The sequence below is a fragment of the Pecten maximus genome, chromosome 6 (genome assembly GCF_902652985.1).
Source record: "Pecten maximus chromosome 6, xPecMax1.1, whole genome shotgun sequence".
Taxonomy (NCBI): Eukaryota; Metazoa; Mollusca; class Bivalvia; order Pectinida; family Pectinidae; genus Pecten; species Pecten maximus.
This window is the reverse complement of record NC_047020.1, coordinates 5,547,322-5,572,075: the sequence shown is the minus strand read 5'-3', so window position 1 is coordinate 5,572,075 and position 24,754 is coordinate 5,547,322. Positions and strand designations below refer to the sequence as shown.

Sequence of the window (24,754 nt, the reverse complement as noted above, 5' to 3'; positions counted from 1 at the left end):
ATACACTACAAAACCAGGGGACTGAGATCTAGATAATGACTGAAGGGTACACTACAAAACCAGGGGACTGAGATCTAGATAATGACTGAAGGGTACACTACAAAACTAGGGGACTGATCATCTGAAGGGTACACTACAAAACCAGGGGACTGAGATCTAGATAATGACTGAAGGGTACACTACAAAACTAGGGGACTGAGATCTAGATAATGACTGAAGGGTACACTACAAAACTAGGGGACTGAGATAATGACTGAAGGGTACACTACAAAACTAGGGGACTGAAATAATGACTGAAGGGTACACTACAAAACCAGGGGACTGAGATCTAGATAATGACTGACAGGTACACTACAAAACTAGGGGACTGAGATAATGACTGACGGGTACACTACAAAACTAGGGGACTGAGATAATGACTGACGGGTACACTACAAAACTAGGGGACTGAGATAATGACTGAAGGGTACACTACAAAACTAGGGGACTGAGATAATGACTGACAGGTACACTACAAAACTAGGGGACTGAGATAATGACTGAAGGGTACACTACAAAACTAGGGGACTGAGATAATGACTGACGGGTACACTACAAAACTAGGGGACTGAGATAATGACTGAAGGGTACACTACAAAACTAGGGGACTGAGATAATGACTGACAGGTACACTACAAAACTAGGGGACTGAGATAATGACTGACGGGTACACTACAAAACTAGGGGACTGATCATCTGAAGGGTACACTACAAAACCAGGGGACTGAGATCTAGATAATGACTGAAGGGTACACTACAAAACCAGGGGACTGAGATCTAGATAATGACTGACGGGTACACTACAAAACTAGGGGACTGAGATAATGACTGAAGGGTACACTACAAAACTAGGGGACTGAGATAATGACTGAAGGGTACACTACAAAACTAGGGGACTGAGATAATGACTGAAGGATACACTACAAAACTAGGGGACTGATATAATGACTGAAGGGTACACTACAAAACCAGGGGACTGAGATCTAGATAATGACTGAAGGGTACACTACAAAACTAGGGGACTGATATAATGACTGAAGGGTACACTACAAAACCAGGGGACTGAGATCTAGATAATGACTGAAGGGTACACTACAAAACTAGGGGACTGAGATAATGACTGAAGGGTACACTACAAAACTAGGGGACTGAGCCAATGACTGAAGGGTACACTACAAAACTAGGGGACTGATCATCTGAAGGGTACACTACAAAACTAGGGGACTGAGATAGTGACTGAAGAGTACACTACAAAACTAGGGGACTGAGATAATGACTGAAGGGTACACTACAAAACCAGGGGACTGAGATCTAGATAATGACTGAAGGGTACACTACAAAACTAGGGGACTGAGATAATGACTGAAGGGTACACTACAAAACTAGGGGACTGAGCCAATGACTGAAGGGTACACTACAAAACTAGGGGACTGATCATCTGAAGGGTACACTACAAAACTAGGGGACTGAGATAGTGACTGAAGAGTACACTACAAAACTAGGGGACTGAGATAATGACTGAAGGGTACACTACAAAACCAGGGGACTGAGATCTAGATAATGACTGAAGGGTACACTACAAAACTAGGGGACTGAGATAATGACTGAAGGGTACACTACAAAACTAGGGGACTGAGCCAATGACTGAAGGGTACACTACAAAACTAGGGGACTGATCATCTGAAGGGTACACTACAAAACTAGGGGACTGAGATAGTGACTGAAGAGTACACTACAAAACTAGGGGACTGAGATAATGACTGACAGGTACACTACAAAACTAGGGGACTGAGATAATGACTGAAGGGTACACTACAAAACTAGGGGACTGAGATAATGACTGAAGGGTACACTACAAAACTAGGGGACTGAGATAATGACTGAAGGGTACACTACAAAACTAGGGGACTAAGATAATGACTGAAGGGTACACTACAAAACCAGGGGACTGATCATCTGAAGGGTACACTACAAAACTAGGGGACTGAGATCTAGATAATGACTGAAGGGTACACTACAAAACCAGGGGACTGAGATAATGACTGAAGGGTACACTACAAAACTAGGGGACTGAGATAATGACTGAAGGGTACACTACAAAACTAGGGGACTAAGATAATGACTGAAGGGTACACTACAAAACCAGGGGACTGATCATCTGAAGGGTACACTACAAAACCAGGGGACTGAGATCTAGATAATGACTGAAGGGTACACTACAAAACTAGGGGACTGAGATAATGACTGACGGGTACACTACAAAACTAGGGGACTGAGATAATGACTGACGGGTACACTACAAAACTAGGGGACTGAGATAATGACTGAAGGGTACACTACAAAACTAGGGGACTGAGATAATGACTGACAGGTACACTACAAAACTAGGGGACTGAGATAATGACTGACGGGTACACTACAAAACTAGGGGACTGATCATCTGAAGGGTACACTACAAAACCAGGGGACTGAGATCTAGATAATGACTGAAGGGTACACTACAAAACCAGGGGACTGATCAACTGAAGGGTACACTACAAAACCAGGGGACTGATCATCTGAAGGGTACACTACAAAACCAGGGGACTGAGATCTAGATAATGACTGAAGGGTACACTACAAAACCAGGGGACTGAGATCTAGATAATGACTGACGGGTACACTACAAAACTAGGGGACTGAGATAATGACTGACGGGTACACTACAAAACTAGGGGACTGATCATCTGAAGGGTACACTACAAAACTAGGGGACTGATATAATGACTGAAGGGTACACTACAAAACTAGGGGACTGAGATAATGACTGAAGGGTACACTACAAAACCAGGGGACTGAGATCTAGATAATGACTGACGGGTACACTACAAAACTAGGGGACTGAGATAATGACTGACGGGTACACTACAAAACTAGGGGACTGATCATCTGAAGGGTACACTACAAAACTAGGGGACTGATATAATGACTGAAGGGTACACTACAAAACTAGGGGACTGAGATAATGACTGAAGGGTACACTACAAAACTAGGGGACTGAGATAATGACTGAAGGGTACACTACAAAACTAGGGGACTGAGATAATGACTGAAGGGTACACTACAAAACTAGGGGACTAAGATAATGACTGAAGGGTACACTACAAAACCAGGGGACTGATCATCTGAAGGGTACACTACAAAACCAGGGGACTGAGATCTAGATAATGACTGAAGGGTACACTACAAAACTAGGGGACTGAGATAATGACTGACAGGTACACTACAAAACTAGGGGACTGAGATAATGACTGACGGGTACACTACAAAACTAGGGGACTGATCATCTGAAGGGTACACTACAAAACCAGGGGACTGAGATCTAGATAATGACTGAAGGGTACACTACAAAACTAGGGGACTGAAATAATGACTGAAGGGTACACTACAAAACTAGGGGACTGAGATAATGACTGAAGGGTACACTACAAAACTAGGGGACTGAGATAATGACTGAAGGGTACACTACAAAACTAGGGGACTGAGATCTAGATAATGACTGAAGGGTACACTACAAAACTAGGGGACTGAGATAATGACTGAAGGGTACACTACAAAACTAGGGGACTGAAATAATGACTGAAGGGTACACTACAAAACTAGGGGACTGAGATAATGACTGAAGGGTACACTACAAAACTAGGGGACTGATATAATGACTGAAGGGTACACTACAAAACTAGGGGACTGAGATAATGACTGAAGGGTACACTACAAAACTAGGGGACTGAAATAATGACTGACAGGTACACTACAAAACCAGGGGACTGAGATAATGACTGAAGGGTACACTACAAAACTAGGGGACTGAGATAATGACTGACGGGTACACTACAAAACTAGGGGACTGAGATAGTGACTGACGGGTACACTACAAAACTAGGGGACTGAGCCAATGACTGAAGGGTACACTACAAAACTAGGGGACTGATCATCTGAAGGGTACACTACAAAACTAGGGGACTGAGATAGTGACTGAAGAGTACACTACAAAACTAGGGGACTGAGATAATGACTGAAGGGTACACTACAAAACTAGGGGACTGAGATAATGACTGAAGGGTACACTACAAAACTAGGGGACTGAGATAATGACTGAAGGGTACACTACAAAACTAGGGGACTGAGATAATGACTGAAGGGTACACTACAAAACTAGGGGACTGAGATAGTGACTGACGGGTACACTACAAAACTAGGGGACTGAGCCAATGACTGAAGGGTACACTACAAAACTAGGGGACTGAGATAATGACTGAAGGGTACACTACAAAACTAGGGGACTGAGATAATGACTGAAGGGTACACTACAAAACTAGGGGACTGAGATAATGACTGAAGGGTACACTACAAAACTAGGGGACTGAGATAATGACTGAAGGGTACACTACAAAACTAGGGGACTGAGATAATGACTGAAGGGTACACTACAAAACTAGGGGACTGATCATCTGAAGGGTACACCACAAAACTAGGGGACTGATCATCTGAAGGGTACACTACAAAACAAGTTATGTCAGTTGTTGTTAAGGTATTGTATAGCTACCCAACATATTCCATAAATTCCAAATTTTAAACAGTAGACAGCAGCAATTTTTCTAATGAGAATGATGTATTTGATATTTGATAACTTGAACCAAGTCAGAATAAATGCCAATTTAAATTCAACAAATAACAGTAAGAAAATATCATTTTAAACTATAGTAAAGTTTACCCCCACCCAAGGGACACATGAGACCCCCCCCTCCCTATGAAGAGTTTCTGATTCTACTATATATGGGTCTTGAGAGGATTTTTTTTGTAATTTTAGGTAATTTATTGTTGTTTGGCCCTGCCATCACCCCCTGGGGGTCAGGACTAATATGTGCATACCATCAAACTGTCATCCAAATCTGCTAAATGGAACCAAGTTAGAATGAATTCCAATAGCTATTCAACAAATGGTATTTAAAAATGTGATTTCCTCATATCAACTATGGTAACGTTTACCCCCTCCCCAGGGGCAAACCTGAGACCCCTGGGTATTTGATTCTACCTTATTTATGCCTTGAGAATATTTTTTTTTAATTTCAGTCAATTTGATCCTTTTTAGCCTTGCCCCATCTGTTCCCTGGGAGGCGGGGACCATCTAATTCACAATTTTGTTTGACCTTTGGCTATATAAGGTTAATGCAAAATTTCACTGTAATTGGTTCAAGGGTTTCTGAAAAGAAGTCAGAAATGTAAATAGTTTACGGGCCACCTGACGACGGGCCACCGGGCCACCGGGCCACCTCACGACGGACAAAAGGCCATTAGAATAGGTCACTTGAGACTTTGTCTCAGGCAACCTTGTAAAACCATGATACATATTACATGTATATCCTTCTTCTCCTTTCAAATTGATACTTTGCTAACTGCTGATACATTTAAACATCCATATTTCTTTTCCATATTTTTTCTTTGAGATTCTCATATCACCATAGCCATTCTATCATGCAGGGTAGTTTAGTATATGTTTATCATTTCAATTTTGTGGTAAAGCTGCCTTTCTGAGGGAATAGAACGATGATACTGACCTGTCCGTGTCATTCCTTCAAGTCCGGTGTCATTGCTGGCCCTGGGTGATACCCTGGGAGGGAGGCCAGGTTTGGGTGGGGTGTCGTAGTCTGGTGATAAAACTGACATGTCAGTATAGTTTATGGGAGATGTGGGTATACGTGACATGTCAGAGTACGCACTTTTGTCCATAGAGTCACTAGGAGGAAAGGCACGCTCCATAGGAAGGTAGGCATCCTCAATTTTGTCCTTAGGGGTGGGGACATACCCCCTAGCAGCATTGATGTAGCTATGGGACGACATACTGGCACATGACTGGGGAGGAGGGGGGATTGCCAGCAAACTTGAGTCTTTTTTAGAACCTCCATTCAGTTGTGGTTTTGGCATGTCATAAAGAGACAGGTTGCGAATGGCATTCTGTGCCCGTGGTACATCATAACTCTGGCCTACTGGGCCACGTTCAGATATTGTAGGTGGCACAACAACATTTAAATCCATACTGCTTTGTTTGTGTTCCTTTACAACGACACTGTTGGAGGGTAAGTTCTGATAGGGCTCTTGACTCAGGGCAGAAGCCTTAGGGGGTCGAGGAGGGGGCACATCAGAATGAGTTTGTATCATCTGGGGGTTGGGTGGTGGGAAATCGTAGACTTCATCAGATGTTGGGGCGCGGTCGGGGTGAGTAGGGGGATAGTCGTAAGTGAGGCCTGTTAAGGCAGACTGAGAGGAATAGGCAGAGTCCTTCTGGCTCTCACTGCTAGACGAGCGAGGAGTACTCGGTGACTGACGGGCTGGAGGAGGGATGTCATATACCTCCAGGGTTGCTCCTTCCTCCCGCCGCGGGGGAGGTACTTTATAAACATCTGAGTCTGTCTCATCTTCTACACCACGCTGTTTGGGTGTGTCATATGTCTGTTGGAACACACTGTCATCCCCCTCAGGAAGAGGGGCTGGAGGTTTAGGAGCTTTCATAGGGGGTGGAGGTGCCACTTCATCCGGTATGCTTGATCGTCGCGACTTTTCACTAAGGCAATCTGATAATGGTATGTAGTGAGAACCTGATTTGGAGTTGGTCCTCCCAATAGACCGTCCACGCATCTTCACATCTGTCTGTGGCTGTGATGATACAGTCTGGGACCTTTGTGGACGGGGTGGTACCACAGCCACAGGCGAAGCCATGGCGTTACTGTTGTCATGGTTATGTGGAGCATCTGGTTTTTCTGGGGGCAAGTCTGGACCTGAAACATGTACATGCATAAAGTTGTACTATTTTCCAAATAATCAATAATGCATGTACATTATCGAGGTATTTATACTTACATTTTGAGAATTTCTCAAATTCAGTATTTGAAGCAATCAAATGAGCTTCCTCAAAATTGAGGCAGCAGATATGCAAGCTAAACTTGGCATAATCTTAATTTCTATTTATAGTGACTGACCTTGATCTTCTGACCAAAAAACCAAACAAGCATTTTTGATGAGGAAGCAGTGTGTAAATTTTGATTTTGATCTGTCCAATTAGATTTGTACATGTAATGAGTTAAATGTCTGGAACTGGTGAGGTGAATTAACAGATGGATGGATAGTAGCATTATAATATTCCCTTTCGATCTTCAATCAGAGTGATCTTAATATGGAGGACATTTACTTACTTTCCTCTGGCTTGAGGCCACAGACACTACACAAGCTACGGACCCAGGTGGTCATCTCATCTTCTGTATCTGTAGACAAAAAGTAGGTACGTTCTCTGCCCTTGTGGAACGTCTTCAGTGCCAGGAGGAACGGAAATATATCAAGGTCAAGAGACTCAATAACCTGCTCACAGTGTTCAAGGTCAATACATCCCTTGAGTTTCTTACAGTTCTCGTCAGTGTAGTAGTTCAGAAGGTACTGGTGAGGAAGGCTACTTGCTGGCTTGAACAACACGAAGAACCGTCGCTTCCACTTCTGTCAACAAGAGCAACATAGAATTAAGGATAAACAGCTACACCTAATACATAACTATACAACTACACCTAACACACAACTATACAACTACACCTAACACACAACTATACAACTACACCTAATACATAACTATACAACTCCACCTCATACATAACTATACAACTACACCTAATACATAACTATACAACTACACCTCATACATAACTATACAACTATACCTCATACATAACTATACAACTCCACCTAATACATAACTATACAACTACACCTAATACATAACTATACAACTACACCTCATACATAACTATACAACAACACCTAATACATAACTATACAACTACACCTAATACATAACTATACAACTATACCTCATACATAACTATACAACTCCACATAATATATAACTATACAACTACACCTCATACATAACTATACAACTACACCTAATACATAACTATACAACTACACCTAATACATAACTATACAACTACACCTAATACATAACTATACAACTACACCTCATACATAACTATACAACTACACCTAATACACAACTATACAACTACACCTAATACATAACTATACAACTACACCTAATACATAACTATACAACTACACCTAATACATAACTATACAACTACACCTAATACATAACTATACAACTACACCTAATACATAACTACACTACCCAATACATACACTACACTACACCTAATACTAACTAACACTACACCTAATAAACATATACACCCTAATACACAACTATACAACTCCACCTAATACATAACTATACAACTACACCTAATACATAACTATACAACTACACCTAATACATAACTATACAACTACACCTCATACATAACTATACAACTACACCTAATACACAACTATACAACTCCACATAATACATAACTATACAACTACACCTAATACATAACTATACAACTACACCTAATACATAACTATACAACTCCACATAATACATAACTATACAACTACACCTAATACATAACTATACAGCTACACCTAATACATAACTATACAACTACACCTAATACATAACTACCTCACCTATACATAACTATAATAACTACCCTAAAACACCAACTATACAACTCAACCCAATACATAACTATACAACACCCTAATACATACTAAAACAATACACCGAATCATACTATACAACTCCACCATACATAACTATAAACACATACCCTTATAACGATACAACACACCTAATACATAACTAACAACGACCCGCATATACTATACACACACCTCAACATACTATCAACACACCTAATACATAACTATCAAACTACACCTAATACTAACTATACAACTCACACCTCATCATACAAACTTACACTCCACCTCATCATAACTATACAACACACCTCATACATAATCAACTACACCTCAACACCACTATACAACTACACCTAAACGATAACATACAACACACCTATACATAACTGTACAACTCCACCTAATACATAACTATACAACTACACCTAATACAAACAGACAAAGACACCTAATACAACTATACCAACTCCACCTCATACATAACTGAAACACACACCTCATACATAACTATACCAAATACACCTAATACATAACTACCCAAATACACCTAAACAACTAAACAACTACACCTAATAAAATACTATACAACACACCTAATAAACTACCCAAACATAAAACTACACCTAATACATAACTATATAAATACACCAACACACAACATACAAACCACACCTCATACTAACATACAAACACACCTAATACACAACATACAACTCCCCTAAACAAAAACTATACAACACCTAATACTAACTAATAACTACCCTATACATAATATACAAAAACACCTAAACATAACTATACAAAAACACCTAATACAAACTATATAACTAACAACCTAACACACAACTAAACAACCGACACCTCATACATAACTATACAACTACACCTAATACATAACTAACAACCACACCTAATACCACAACTATACAACTCCACCTAAACATAACATAACAACTACACCTAAACAACATACAAACACACCTAATACTAAAATATCAACTACACCTCATACATACCTATACAACTACACCTAAACAGAACTATACAACTCCCCAAATACATACTATACAACTACAAACCCAACACAAACTATACCAACTACACCTAATACATAACTATACAACTAACCTCATAAAATAATATACAACTACCACTATAATAACCAATATACACACCTAATACATAACTATACAACTACACCTAATACATAACTATACAACTACACCTAATACATAACTATACAACTACACCTTATACATAAATATACAACTACATCTAATACATAACTATACAACTACACCTAATACATAACTATACACCTCCACCTTACCAATCTACACACAACTTTCAGTACAACTGATACACACCTATACACCTAATATTAGTAATGCATGTAGGAATTTTTATGCACATACAGTTGATAGTAGTAGAACAGGTAGCTGTTGTAGATACAGAGACGAGGGGATGACCAAAGGGAATGGCGATAGATAGAAAATGTTAGCAGACTCATACAGTCAGCACACGTACAGGTTTAGATCATACACGTCTCACATGCATCTTAGTGTACGAGACTCTAGATCCTGTCCATCCTGTCCAGTCATGGAGTGTTCAAAACTGACATAATCTAGCTCCCTACCCCATCCACAGACCTCATCCTGATCAACATGTCCATCCTGTCCAGTCATGGAGTGTACAACACTGACATAATCTCCCTACCCTATCCACAGACCTCATCCTGATCAACAGACTAATGAGATCCTCAATGAAACTTCATCATCGACTGCCGATTCCTCTCCAACCTCCCAGAAATACATATCGTGACATACTACTGAGGAGGCTATTACCATGGACAGTTAAAATGTCTGGCCTGTATCACTAACCTCTCAAAGAATCATGTTCTCCTCTCAGAGAATCACTCTGCCTGTCATGACATCCTGCTGCCTAGCGATGACAAGATCATGTCACAAGTAAGTTTTTTTTTTTAGATATATTCCTATAAGAAATACATCTGTGTAATATAATTCCCTGGGCACATTCTCCAACACTCGATGTGTGTGTGTCCTGTTACAGCTGATGATACACCTACTGTTAATTATACACCCAAACACATATAGTGACACACAGCCCCACTACCGTAAACAACACTGGGGCACCCATCATCAACACTGGTGTCAGTGATGACATCACAGGCCCACCATTGTCTTAACATCATTACAAACTTTTCATTTTTACATCTATGTAAGCAGGTGTGTCATCTACGCCTTAATGTTTATTTGACCAGGTGTATTCTGCCATGCTCCAGTAAACTTTCCCATTTCCTTGTTCCTTGTTATTTCATGGCTATTTATATGACAAGAAATTATCTGATAATACACTTTATTAGAGCTACGTATAACAATGTTACACGGGACAAGGAGGAAACTGAACAAATACAGACAAGGGGGCTAGAATTATGAAGGGGGGAAATGGAGGAGTCTCTCTCGGGACCAAGGATGGGAGAAAGGGAGAAGATAGATGGGGAAAAATGAAGGTGGTCAATGGAAAGAAAGGAATGGAACCTAAAATGATCACAAGAAATGAGAGAATACCTAAATATGTAGCAATACATATCAACAATAGATTGACCAATGACCATTTGATCATTATACTGTCACCTAATGAGGACATTATTTACATTTAATAAAATCATCTTTTAAAATTACATAATTTATACTGAAGAGCTATCAATACACACTTGTCACACCAGCTACAGACGGGGCCATCTGTATAAGTTGTTCCAAACCTGTTTTGAGTCAACTACATCTCAACAATACAAGTCAAGCATTTGTTTTTACTTTATAGCATACATGGACAAAAGCCCCAAACTTGTATGATATAATCTATATCATCGACTATAATAATAGAATTTGATATTCTTATAATACTGCTCATAAATACATACAAGAAATACAAATGTAAATATAAGATGTCAGTGATTTACAGTAATATATCATACAACACGTCAGTGATTTACAGTAAAATATACAACATGTCAGTGATTTATAGTAATATATCATACAACACGTCAGTGATTTACAGTAATATATCATACATGTCAGTGATTTACAGTAATATATCATACAACACGTCAGTGATTTACAGTAATATATCATACAACACGTCAGTGATTTACAGTAATATATCATACATCACGTCAGTGATTTACAGTAATATATCATACAACATGTCAGTGATTTACAGTAATATCATACAACACGTCAGTGATTTACAGTAATATATCATACAACACGTCAGTGATTTACAGTATTATCATATAACATGTCAGTGATTTACAGTAATAATATTATCATACAACACGTCAGTGATTTACAGTAATATAGCATACAACACGTCAGTGATTTACAGTAATATAGCATACAACACGTCAGTGATTTACAGTAATATATCATACAACACATCAGTGATTTACAGTAATATGTGTTTCCTGTTAACTGCTAATTTTCACAACAAAGGAAACAAGGAACTGTGGACCAGGAATCACTGATAGTGAACATCAGGAGTGGATGTGGTCAGTAGGATGGTCAGTAGGATGGTCAGTAGGATGCATTTGGTCAGTAGTGATGATGTTATTTAGTAGTGTGTGTATCTTCTACAACTCTAACAGATAAACCTTTGTTTGACAACTTTTTATATTTTGTTGGGAAAATAGCATTTCTCAGAAATGAGATTTTTAAAATGAGTCAGAAACAACCAAAACAAAATCTGTGTTTCAGGTAGGGCCTATCATGATTCAGAGCAAATGAGCCCTAAACTTTGAGACACACATAGCACAAAACTTTTACACCAGTTTTAGACCAAAAGTACATTTTAGATGATTTGAAATGTTTATTAAGGTGGTAAGATCGTTTTCTCTAGATGTTATAATGGCACTACAGATTGAATATCCTCTACCTACCTGTCTGTTTTTACATTGCAAGTCATGATGATCAAGTCAATTTATGAAAAAAAAAAAAAAAAATCTGAGAAAAAAAAGAGACAGGAAATCTCCAGACAACAATGAAATCATGAAAATGAAAAAAGGCAACAACTTAATCTGAAATCAACAACTTAATCTAAAATCATCATATCCAAATGCTGTTCATGAAAGCACATGTAATGAAGATTATAAGCAACCAAGTTTCAGAAATCTGCTAAAAAAATCAGACAGGCAAATAAAATTGAATAAACTTCATACACAAGCATTGTAATTACATTTGGAATTTAGACTTTAAGAAGGGGGAACTTGAAACATACTATCTGCTTTGGCCTTGAAATGATTTTACTTAGATTAAAGCAGTGTCACCAGGAAGTCCTCACGGTCTACGTATGAATACTGTATTTCTACAGCATAGCTTAACACTACATGTAATTCTCAAACCTAAAGTCCTCCCGGTCTACGTATGAATACTGTATTTCTACAGCATAGCTTAACACTACATGTAATTCTCAAACCTAAAGTCCTCACGGTCTACGTATGAATACTGTATTTCTACAGCATAGCTTAACACTACATGTAATTCTCAAACCTAAAGTCCTCCCGGTCTACGTATGAATACTGTATTTCTACAGCATAGCTTAACACTACATGTAATTCTCAAACCTAAAGTCCTCACGGTCTACGTATGAATACTGTATTTCTACAGCTTATTACACTACATGTAATTCTCAAACCTAAAGTCCTCCCAGTCTAGGTATGAATACTGTATTTCTACAGCTTATTACACTACATGTAATTCTCAAACCTAAAGTCCTCCCGGTCTACGTATGAATACTGTATTTCTACAGCTTATTACACTACATGTAATTCTCAAACCTAAAGTCCTCACGGTCTACGTATGAATACTGTATTTCTACAGCTTATTACACTACATGTAATTCTCAAACCTAAAGTCCTCACGGTCTACGTATGAATACTGTATTTCTACAGCTTATTACACTACATGTAATTCTCAAACCTAAAGAAGAATTTCAAATCAACACTGAGTTTCAATAGGTTTTTATTCAATGTACAGTGTTTAAGAATATTTTTCTAAGTGAAAATGATAATATGATTATTGGACCATGTTCATATGGAATTAAAACTAAGTCCAAGCAATTGAATACATAAAAAAAAAAAAAGTTACATTTGAAACAATAATAAAACTTCACAACATACTGTACCAGAAAAAAACTAGGACACTGCATCAAAGACCAAACAAGACATGCTCTATTGGGAGGGATGGCTCACTCAGCCACATGGCATCATGCTTCACCCTGTTCAGCAGTCACTGGTATGACATGCACACATCACAAACTTTTTAACCGAGCATGTTAACAACACCAGCCATTGTTAGATTAATTAATAGACTTTTTGGATTTGATTAGTTACAAAAAATGCATATGAAGAGAACATCAAATGCATTTATTGGTCATGAATGAATTGACTTCTATTTACTCAACATATTACAAATTTAAGTTTTGAAATTTCAACAATATTGAATTGATCAGAAAATTAATCATGGCAAATTTAACTTACAAATGGATTATTTCCTTGCAAATTAAACATGAAGTATGTTATAAAATATGTATACTGTTTTATTATAAATATTAATTTTAACATTTTTATTGATAAAATGCACCAAGTATTATATTTGTGTACGTCACATACAGAGCTGAGGCTAATGTTGTACAAGATTATACTGGACGTGCAACAATGAACATTCCATATAACAGGCTGATGGTGCATACAGTGCTCAAATATAAAGCTTGCAAGTATTACACTTTCCCAGGAAGTGAAAATTAAAATTAACAAAATCAAATTGCCATGCAGAAGTTGTAAATAGGAAAGTGTGCTACACCAGGGGAACGCTCCACTCAAACCTCTAACATACGGCCAATCCAAAAATAAAACTTTTACAAAAAACTCATACACAAGATAACTTACGCTGGTGTCAGTAGCATCTTGGGTAAACTGTCAATTTGAAGAAAAAACAGAAATTGACATGAGAATTTATTACAGAAATAAATAAGTATCATAGTGGTAATTGTCAAGCTACCGACCACAAACATGTTTGTTATCAGAATGTTACATGTCAGCCAGGAAAAAGGTCCCTGACAAACACTAAATTCCATCATACTGTTCACAAAAAAAAAAGGTTTCAATTACAGGAAATATACTATTTGTAGCTGCCATGCAGTCTAATGATATGGAGACAGGAGACAAGAGGAAGTAGCAAGGGGAGATAATGCAGTTCAGGGGAGACAATTCAACATCAGGGGAGATGATTTTATACAGGAGTCAGTCTGAATAATAAAATTGTTAAATGATAAAGATGGTGAGTGGTTAAGTTATCTCTCATCATACAGTCCAAACATGTGATCTTTGTTATTTCATCAGAATAATTGTACATTTTATAGCCAACAAAAGTTTGAAATAATGTACATGAATGGATATTATTGTTGGATGAGGAGGATTTGATTAACTTGACTGATGCATGTTTTTAAACACTACAAGTTCAATGTGTTAATATCAACACCACTGCCCTCACATTTGACAAAAATGAAGAAATAATATTCAACAATATCAAATTAATATCACTTACCAATTAACTGTAATTCACGAATAATAAAATCCTTCACCGATATCAAAAATCATAATAAGTGTTTCTATACTTGATATGTATGATTATAATCCATATATCAGGGAAATAAAGAGAATACATCAACCATACTCTCATCACCTGCCGGCACAGAATCTCTTACAATGAACTGCTAACTGATCTTATATATACGAAGGGTCCTCCCTTCATCTCTGATTGGCATATTTTACAGGAATTCTACAGGGTGTAAGCCTCGACTACCATATGTCACCTTCTAATCACCAGTAAATAGCTGATTGGCAGATGTGCATTTCAACTAAAGACCTCCTGATTGACAAATTCTCCTGTCATCCAAATTCCAATGTGTTTCTTTGATAACATTAAAATCTAGGTTCTTTATCACATGAAAATAAATACAACTTTACATCAACAACAGGTGACAAGCATGGAGTAACGGGAGAGAGGAATACCTGTGACTTTGTAAGGCACTGATGCTTCAGCACTTATTGTCAGCTTAGGTTTGATCGATCAATATAGAGATTATACTCATTTAAACGAGGGTATAAAGTTTACACATATCAAACAATCACTTGGAAGAAAAATGTCACAAGTTTTGTAATGTCTTTATAAGGAAACATATCTTATATATGAATAAACATTCTGAACTGATTTTAAGATAATACGACAAGACTGCACAAAGATCATTTTAAACTGAGAATTTTGCATTAAAACTTTACAGGTAAACAGTGGCCAGGTGAGCGTAACCAGTGAGGCTCACCTGGCCTCGTGTGACAGATTGCAGACGAGGAACTGGCAGGTAAACTGTGACATAAAAGCTAGGCCAACGCTCTGACACACACAATCAAAAGTCACCAGCAACTGTCGGCAAGAAAAAAACACTACAAAGAAACCAAATCTTTTGAATAGAGGCTCCTACTTCAATAAAGTCATGTTTAGATGTTATTCTTGATTACACCGTTCTTCTTTGTGTTAAATTTAAAACCAAACTGGAGACTGCTCTTTTGTCTATAGCTTTCTAACATTTAAATATAATGTCAATAGTGTTCTAATGCTTTGAAGATAAAGATGTGATTAAATTTACGTAAATTATCAGAAGATAAATAGTAAATATCACTGATATATATATAGGAAAAGTGTGAAAGCTGCTAGTAAGTTGGTCGTCAAACTTTGCAATTTTTTCCTATTTATAATTACCCATTCCATAAGAACACATTTCTTTTTTGATATTGACATCTTCAAACAATTCACATTTCAGTTTTCAAGTCTTTAAAACAAAAATTACATGTTATTACATATATCACCTGCATTCACACTTTTTCAGTAAAGAAAGTTTTAAGTAAACTAAAAAAAACACTGATGCATTGCAAAACAAAACATCAAAGTTTTTAAAATCACTATTATTCTCAAAATTCACCTAAATAAGTCATTTTTACCCCAAATCACCCTTTCTAAAAAGTAAGAAAATATATCTACATATTTTTTTTATAGAATTTATTCCTATTTGACTTGATGGTTATAACAGGTAATTTGTAAATCAATTGGAGAAACAATAAGGATTTTATAGACCAATTTCTTAAATCAAAGGTTTTTAACCTAAAAATACAGCAAAAAATTAAAATTAATGTACATTGCTTACTTTCAGAGAAGTCGTTTATATCATTATCACCAAACGGACCTCTTTGTCCCCACTCCTCAGGCCCCTGGGGGTCAGCCCCACCATTTGTACAATTTTGAATCCCCATCCCATATTGATGCTACCAGGCAAATATGAGTGATAAACATTGCTTAGTTTCAAAGAAGAATTTATTTATTTCAATATAGCCTAAATTGACTCCTCTTTACCGTTCAGTCATGCTGAGTTACATGATAAGCATGCAGTCATGTCCAGTCAAAACAATCCACAGGTGTCCCAATTAACAATGGAATTTGCAGGTATCAAATATGTTTGGTAATGGCTACGTGGAGTGGGCAATTAAAAGCAGACACGTTGATGTTCTGACCTAATTTATCAACATTCGTAAACTCAATATATTAACGGACCACTTATTACAATAATATATAGTGATAGTTTCTGATTCAGATAAAGCATAGATCTAAATATGTGGAGACTCAACATTTACATCTCTAAGCTTTATACAAGTATGTCTAACTTTTGTGTCACAAATGAAACATGTACTGTTTTGGGGCCTAATGCTACACAATGGCCGAGCAGCTTCACGATTAATATATATAGTAACCATCATAATTATCGCGAAATGAAGAAAGTTAAACAATCAATTTACATTAAATTTAATAAAATACTATCATTTTACTTATTTACAAATGCCTCACTTACAGTTCAGCCCGTTGTTGTAACTTATCCGATTTACATTGGATGTGTTTGCGTCATAACTTACTCTAGCTTTGCCGAGATTTATGCAGATATCGACTCGAATAGTTCGAACTCATGCACCCTTATTTTCTGAAGCATAATTTTGAACGGGTTCATCAACATTATTTAATTTGTTAGAACTAACCTAAGGTTTACTGTAGTTTGGAATACTCAATGTTATAACAGTTATTGTCTATGATTTTAATGACTTTTCTATAATTTCTTTATCTTAAACAGACATCTTCACTCATATAAAAGCATGAAATATATCATGAAATTACAAATACTTTGCAGAAGGAGACAAGGCGTCGTTAGTTTTTATTGTGTGTCCCATCCTTAACTCATCAGGTAATGTCATAGAAGTATGCAATAGTAGATTCCCGCTGGAGGAGTTCCGAATGATGCCGCCCTCATTGAGGACTGCTATAGGTATGCTGTATAAGCACAGCGCCTAATAAAAGTAGAATGTAACACTATTGCTATACACAATGTTAGCATTTTATCCTTCTGATCTCATTTGTCAACATATATATTTGTTAAAATTCCTGGAAGCTGAATAAGTAAATGGCCACTCATCTGAAATTGTAACAAGCATACTGATATCAAAAGCTATACCGCCCCAACTAAAAATAGTAACAGTGACCTTGACCCAAAAACCCTGGAACCTGACCCCCCCCCCCCCCCCCCCCTCCCCCAGTTTCGCCCTTATAATAATATCAATATCACTATTGTATAATTCTGTGACATTTGATGGTTAAGAGAGAATTGTAGGATTTCAGAGAAAGCGGATGATATTCTCATAACACTCTGAAAATTTCAGTAAGATTTCAGCACAAGTAAATTATGTGTAAAAATCTCTTTATGCATCATCAAAAAGATTTAAGGTACATTTGTATCCCGGCCTGCATACATATGAGTACGTCAGTACCAGAAGAGGAGATATATGTGGACCTTATGGCATGGCATGTCTTCCTTCTTCTTAATTAGAATGTAACACAATGTCATGTATTCTTTATATATAATATAAAGTGCAGGGCTGAAGATGTTTCCTTCTCAAAAAATAATCATACTGAATGATAAGTGGGTAATAAGGCAGTATCTTCTTATATCAGTCAAGTACAGCTGTGTTAATATTGGCCATTTTCTTCCGCAATATACGCAATATACGACACTTAAACTATGAACAAATAGATACATGTATACATACTGTAGCAGTATTTTCCTGGAACACTCATACAGCTTGTAAATTGTGATAATTTCCCACAGAAGGGGGCTGATGATTGGATAATTACAATATGAATTACTGTCATTAGGATGTTTGGTTTTGCTTATAAGTCTACAGTAATTAGTTAGTGTCAATTATAATACATACCATATTTGAATAAATAAGTGCCCTGTGAATACATAACCAAGTATGAAAACTTACATTAATTACAGCTTATATATTCTGAGTATTTGTAATTTTTAGTATAAAGTATATTATTGTACTGGAGTGATACAATGCCAGAAACTGAAAAAAAAAATGGCAGAGGTATAATTCTAAGCGTGGAAATGCTATTTACGTTGATTACGGTAGCTTACACCGAGAATCACTGGTACTACATGTGATGACTAACTAGTTGTAAGTACTGATAACCTTCCTTACCCTATACTGGCCTTAAAAAAACTCAGAAATTGCCGGGAATGATTTTATAAATTTTAATTTCATCTTTTTTTTTAGTTTCAGAGTTTATGTTATTAGATCTTAATCGATTTCAAAAGAATTTACAACAATTCAGAATATAAATAATTTTATAAATCAAGTAAGGAAATTGATATTTGTAAAATAAAACATCTTCTCCACCAAAAAAATACACTGGAATATATATATTGTAACAGCTGGGGTTGACACTATCACCTTTACATGTACAGACCACCATGGGCTCCCAGGTTTTGAAATGAGGCATGCATAATACTGTATGTACCTTAAGCTTTCTACCAAAAGGTATCTGCCAAATCTGGATACTTTTTATTCCTGCATAAAATGTAATTGAACCCCCTTGCATAAAAAGTATCTCCCTACCAAAAATCTTTGATTTTAATTGTAATCAATCTGAAATAAGAAAGATATGAATAGACAACACAGGGGTGTCATTTACAATATTTCTTACCCCACCTCAAATCCCCATGACTTAGGATCAACATAGGAAACCTCCAATTGCATATACACAAATGTAACAGAACAGTATCGGGGGGAGGAGGGGGTTGTCAGATGTCTATTATATACATATGGAGGCTTCCTATGGTGATCCTAATTTATCAGTCATGATTGGTGTTTGTTAAAAAAAAAAAAAAAAACTGTTTGGCCCTAATTTGGATGGGGATTTGGGTTTGGATTGGGTCAGAGACATTGTAAATGATCATATCTTCGCAATTTCAGATTGATAAAGTTAAAATTAAAGTTTTTTGATCGTGGGGGGGGGGGGGGGGGTACTTTTAATGCAAGGGCATGAAGGGCGGTACATTTTAACAGGGGTATAAAAATTAAAGTATTCCAAGTTTTTTTATGCGGAATAAAAAGTATCTGGATACTTTCTATGCATGATACCAGGCTGTCTTATGGATCCAGCCAAAGGTCAGCCTCCAACCCTGGGGAAAAATTGTATTCTGGATGCCTTCTAGTTCATTCTAAGCACAAAACATTAGATCTTTCACCAAAGGATTTTATAAAACAAGTTTTCAAAAGTAAAAATATTGAAGTAAATGAAGGAAACTTTAGTTGGACATCATACATTTGGCTGAAAATGTTGCATTTTTTGGCAGCCCATGGCTGCTGGTCTTGACATTTGGGAAGCCTGTGACCAGCTACTGTTAGTGTGGATCCCTGTGTAGATATATAGAGGGTTATAAGGTTCCTACAGTTTTACCAAACTATGAACACACCCTCTTAGTCTTTTCTATCATTTCATTACCATTTTTATCCACTAACCTGTTTATATATCAAACAAAAATGTTGGTTGTCTTGTCGAATTAGACAAGCTTCACAAAGCAACAAGGTCAGCATACAGATGTATCAAGTGAACATACCTCATACAGCAAACACTACAAGTGACACTGTTTTCATTAAATGTTTAGTATATGTATTTTTATTCATAGACATATATCTAATGAACTGTTGGACCCTGCATTGGTATATACCCGGTCTATGGCTTTATAATTTATGACCAAACTACATTGATTTGAACAAATTAAACTTGAATCTTCATTTGACACAAAAACAGTATCTTTTACTACATTATACGAGTTACCTAAGAGTTTTTGGCATTTTTTTTTTTAATTTAATTTTTAAGTCATACTGAACATTGATTAATCCCGTGAGTTGACCTAGGGCCACCATGCATGCATTCAAGTTTTAACAAACTCGACTATTCACATATATCTATTATCTAACCTAAAGTTTGATTCCTACAGATACAAATGTATCTTAGTTTCACGCTCAAACGATAGCCATTTTTAAATATATGTATATTTAACCCCATGGTCAATGCTGAACTTTCACTCCAGGTATAGTATCTACTAGTGAGACATGCTTGGTTTGAACATATTCTATTACCAATACAAGAGGCCCAGAGGGCCTGTATCGCTCACCTGGATTTCATGAGATATGAAACAAGAATGATGATTAAGTATATTTGTCACTGGTATTGCTATGTCAATATATCATAGGCATTTTATATGGGTACGTGAGGATTTGATGTCAAAAAATGCATTAATCCATGAAATAAAATTAACTTTTGACACAACCCCATAGGGATGCTACCACACAAATGTGAGTGATATCCATTGCTTAGTTTCAGAAAAGAAGTTGTTTAAACCAATTGACCCCTTTTGACCCTGCCTTCTGCACCCCAGGGGGGAGTGGGGGTCAGTTCCTTCCTTTATAAAATTTTGAATCCCTACCCAAAAGGATGCTACCAGGCAAATATGAGCGATATATCTTGCTTAGTTTCAGAGAAGAAGTTGTTCATATCAATTCAGCCAAATTGACCCCTCTTGGCCCCGCCCCTCAGGCCCCCGGGAGGTCAGCCTCACCATTTGTACAATTTTGAATGCCCACCCAATAGTGATGCTACCAGGCAAATATGAGCAATATCCAATGCTTGGTTTCAGAGAAGAAGTCGCTAATATCAATATAGCCCAATTGACCACATTTGGTCCCGCCCCTCAGGCCCCCGGGGGGTCAGCTCCATCATTTGTACAATTTTTAATCCCCACCCCATAGTGATGCTACCAGGCAAATATGAGCTATATCCATCGCTTGGTTTCAGAGAAGAAGTCGTTTATATTAAGAGAGCCAAATTGACCCCTTTTGGCCCCGCCCCTCAGACCCCTTGGGGGTCAGCCCCACCATTTGTACAATTTTGAATCCCAACTCCATAGGGATGCTACCAGTAAAATATGAGAGATATCCATTGCTTAGTTTCAGAGCAGAAGTCGTTTATATCAATTCTGTAAATTGACCCCTTTTGGCCCCGCCCCTCAGACCCCAGGGGGTCAGCCCCGTCATTTGTACAATTTCAAATTCCTACCCCAAGGTGATGCTACCAGTAAAATATGAGATATCCATTGCTTGGTTCCAGAGAAGAAGTCAATTATATGAATATAGCCCGATTGACCACATTTGGCCCCGCCCCTCAGGCCCCTGGGGGGTCAGTCCCATCATTTGTACAATTTTAAATCCCAACCCCATAGTGATGCTACCAGGCAAATATGACAGACAGGCATTGCTTGGTTTCAGAGAAGAAGTCGTTTATATCAATATAGCCAGATTGACCACATTTGGCCCCGCCCCTCAGGCCCCTGGGGGGTCAGCCCCATCATTTGTACAATTTTGAATCCCCACCCCATAATGATGCTACAAGGCAAATATGAGTGATAGCCATTGCTTGGTTTCAGAGAAGAAGTCGTTTATATCAATAGCGCAAAAATGACCCCTTTTGGCCCCGCCCCAGAGGCCCCCAGGGGGTCAGCCCCATCATTTGTACAATTCTGAGTCCCCTACCCATAGGGATGCTTCTGACCAAATTTGGTCAAATTCTGATGTGTGGTTATGAAGAAGAAGTCAATTGTTGACGGACGGACGGATGACGGACGACGGACGGACGGACGACGGACGACGGACGCAACGGTATGGCATAAGCTCACCTTGGTCCTTCGGACCAGGTGAGCTAATAACTACAAACGTAAATGGTGACAAAACCATCAGGAATCATTGACTTCTGTACATTTGTTTACCCCTCAACCTTTTTTTATTTATCTAATTTGCCAAGATAAAAAAAAATCCAAAACATGTAAATAATTAACAAATCTCATTTTTTACTATCTAAACAATAACGATGTTAAATCTCAAATATCAGCAGTAAAACACCTAATATGTTAGTATTGTACATGTTGCATTTTTTTGGTATAAAACTTTTACAGATCGTAATAGATGGACAGACTGTACGTCGTTTCATTGGTGGATGGGAATCCGGTCGAATAAACAGTGTTTTTCCCTGTGTATTTTTTTTTTTTAATCTCTGTAAAATATACATGCTAATAATTGTTTTATGAGTGTCATACTTAACAACATTATAATGCAGTGCCAATTCTAGATTTACATGATATGACACATTCACACCAAATTTCGACCCTGGACTGTCCTTGTATATCAATCTATTTTGTGTAATATTTTCTATTACAGTTTTCTGTGCTTTTCAGATTTTTTTTCTATCATGGACACAATTGGGCATTTTAAATTTCTTTTTGAGAAAAAATAAGGATAAACTGCATTGGGAATGCAGGGGGTGTTTGGCACACCCAGTTGTACCGGCAGGAAAAACACTTGAGATCTCTTTTTAATCTCTTAATATTATCTGCTTAAGATGTAAAACAGAACTTTAAAATTAACAGGTATGAACAATCTGTTTACATGTCTGGTTTAATTTATCTATATTCTACTTAATTAAATGTTTAATTCATATGGCAGGAATTCCTGTAGCAGTGACAGATAAATCGTGTGTGTGGATATATATCCGGAGAAGATTTTGATGGTGCACGTGTGTTTTACACCATATTAATTGTTTCCCCTATTTCAATATAATTTATTATACACCTACACATGCATATATAGTGCTTACTACTTTTATACAATCCTAGCCTTTTTAAAAAGAGGAGCTATGTATAATGATAGATATTTTTAATGTTGAGTGCTGTAGCAGTCAATCACGCCTGTACCTTGGTGGTGTGTCAATGTGTTGAAAAAATGTGTTACACATGTCAGTAAACATAATATCCTACTGAAGCTGATGTTATATTATTAATACATTATAGACCTAACGAATATACATGTATGTAATTTATATGATGAAGAGTGACATTATCCTGCTAATTATATAATTTAATACAGCACAATTACTGCAATATGATTGGCGATAGCTATGACCGTTTGGGACGACCACAGTAATGTACTAGTAATACTGCATATTTTTGTTGATAGATTGTTTGAAATTATTTAGCAGAGATTGTTTTCCCAAGTTAAAGTGTCTTTGAAAAAAAAGATTACAATTTTATTTACCTTTGATACTTGTTTTTTCTTCAATATAACTATTAATCTGCATTTAAATATTCCTCTTAATTACAAATTTATACATTTAGCATCAGTATTAAGTAAAATTTATAGAATTAAGAATACTTAAACCTCTCTAGTTTATGCTTTTGTAACTAAATATTTGAATTATATGACAAAATCACAAAAATATGCTGAATGACCAAATATCATACCCTAATAATTAAAGCTGGTAAACTATACCCAATGATTAAAGGAAATCTCTAATGTTGTGCTCGACTCTCTACATGTAAATAGCAGAAAATGTCATGCAGGAATGCCCAAACTGGTCTGTTTTGAAGAATGGCGGACTGGCGATCAAAGTCACACCTCAGAAGCCCAAAGTGGATCAGATGTACGGGGTAAAATCACCACATTGTCTACGACTTCGAGTCAACATGGATCAGATGTATACTGGGTAAAATCACCACATTGTCTACGACTTCGAGTCAACATGGATCAGATGTA

General features: G+C 37.2%; 1 protein-coding gene and 1 long non-coding RNA gene across 6 annotated transcripts in view; one reads left to right on the top strand and one right to left on the bottom strand.

Moving 5' to 3' along the window:
* The window catches only part of LOC117328808 (GRB2-associated-binding protein 2-like), a 43,372-nt gene that overhangs the window by 15,567 nt on the left and 3,051 nt on the right, over window positions 1-24,754 (bottom strand). For 2 of the 5 annotated variants that reach the window (XM_033886364.1, XM_033886365.1), the window contains exons 2-4: window positions 14,615-14,641; window positions 7,269-7,563; window positions 5,637-6,854 (exon numbers count right to left, since the gene is read on the bottom strand). In XM_033886364.1, coding sequence (XP_033742255.1) covers window positions 5,637-6,854; window positions 7,269-7,563; window positions 14,615-14,641 — 1,540 coding nt within the window. Of the gene's footprint in view, window positions 1-5,636; window positions 6,855-7,268; window positions 7,564-10,532; window positions 10,646-14,614; window positions 14,642-24,754 lie in introns of those variants that run through there. The other 3 variants (XM_033886366.1, XM_033886367.1, XM_033886368.1) reach the window with 2 other exon arrangements.
* Window positions 10,059-12,770, top strand: LOC117328810. Its single transcript, XR_004533049.1, has 2 exons — window positions 10,059-10,619; window positions 12,165-12,770. It is a non-coding gene; the product is annotated as an uncharacterized LOC117328810 (long non-coding RNA).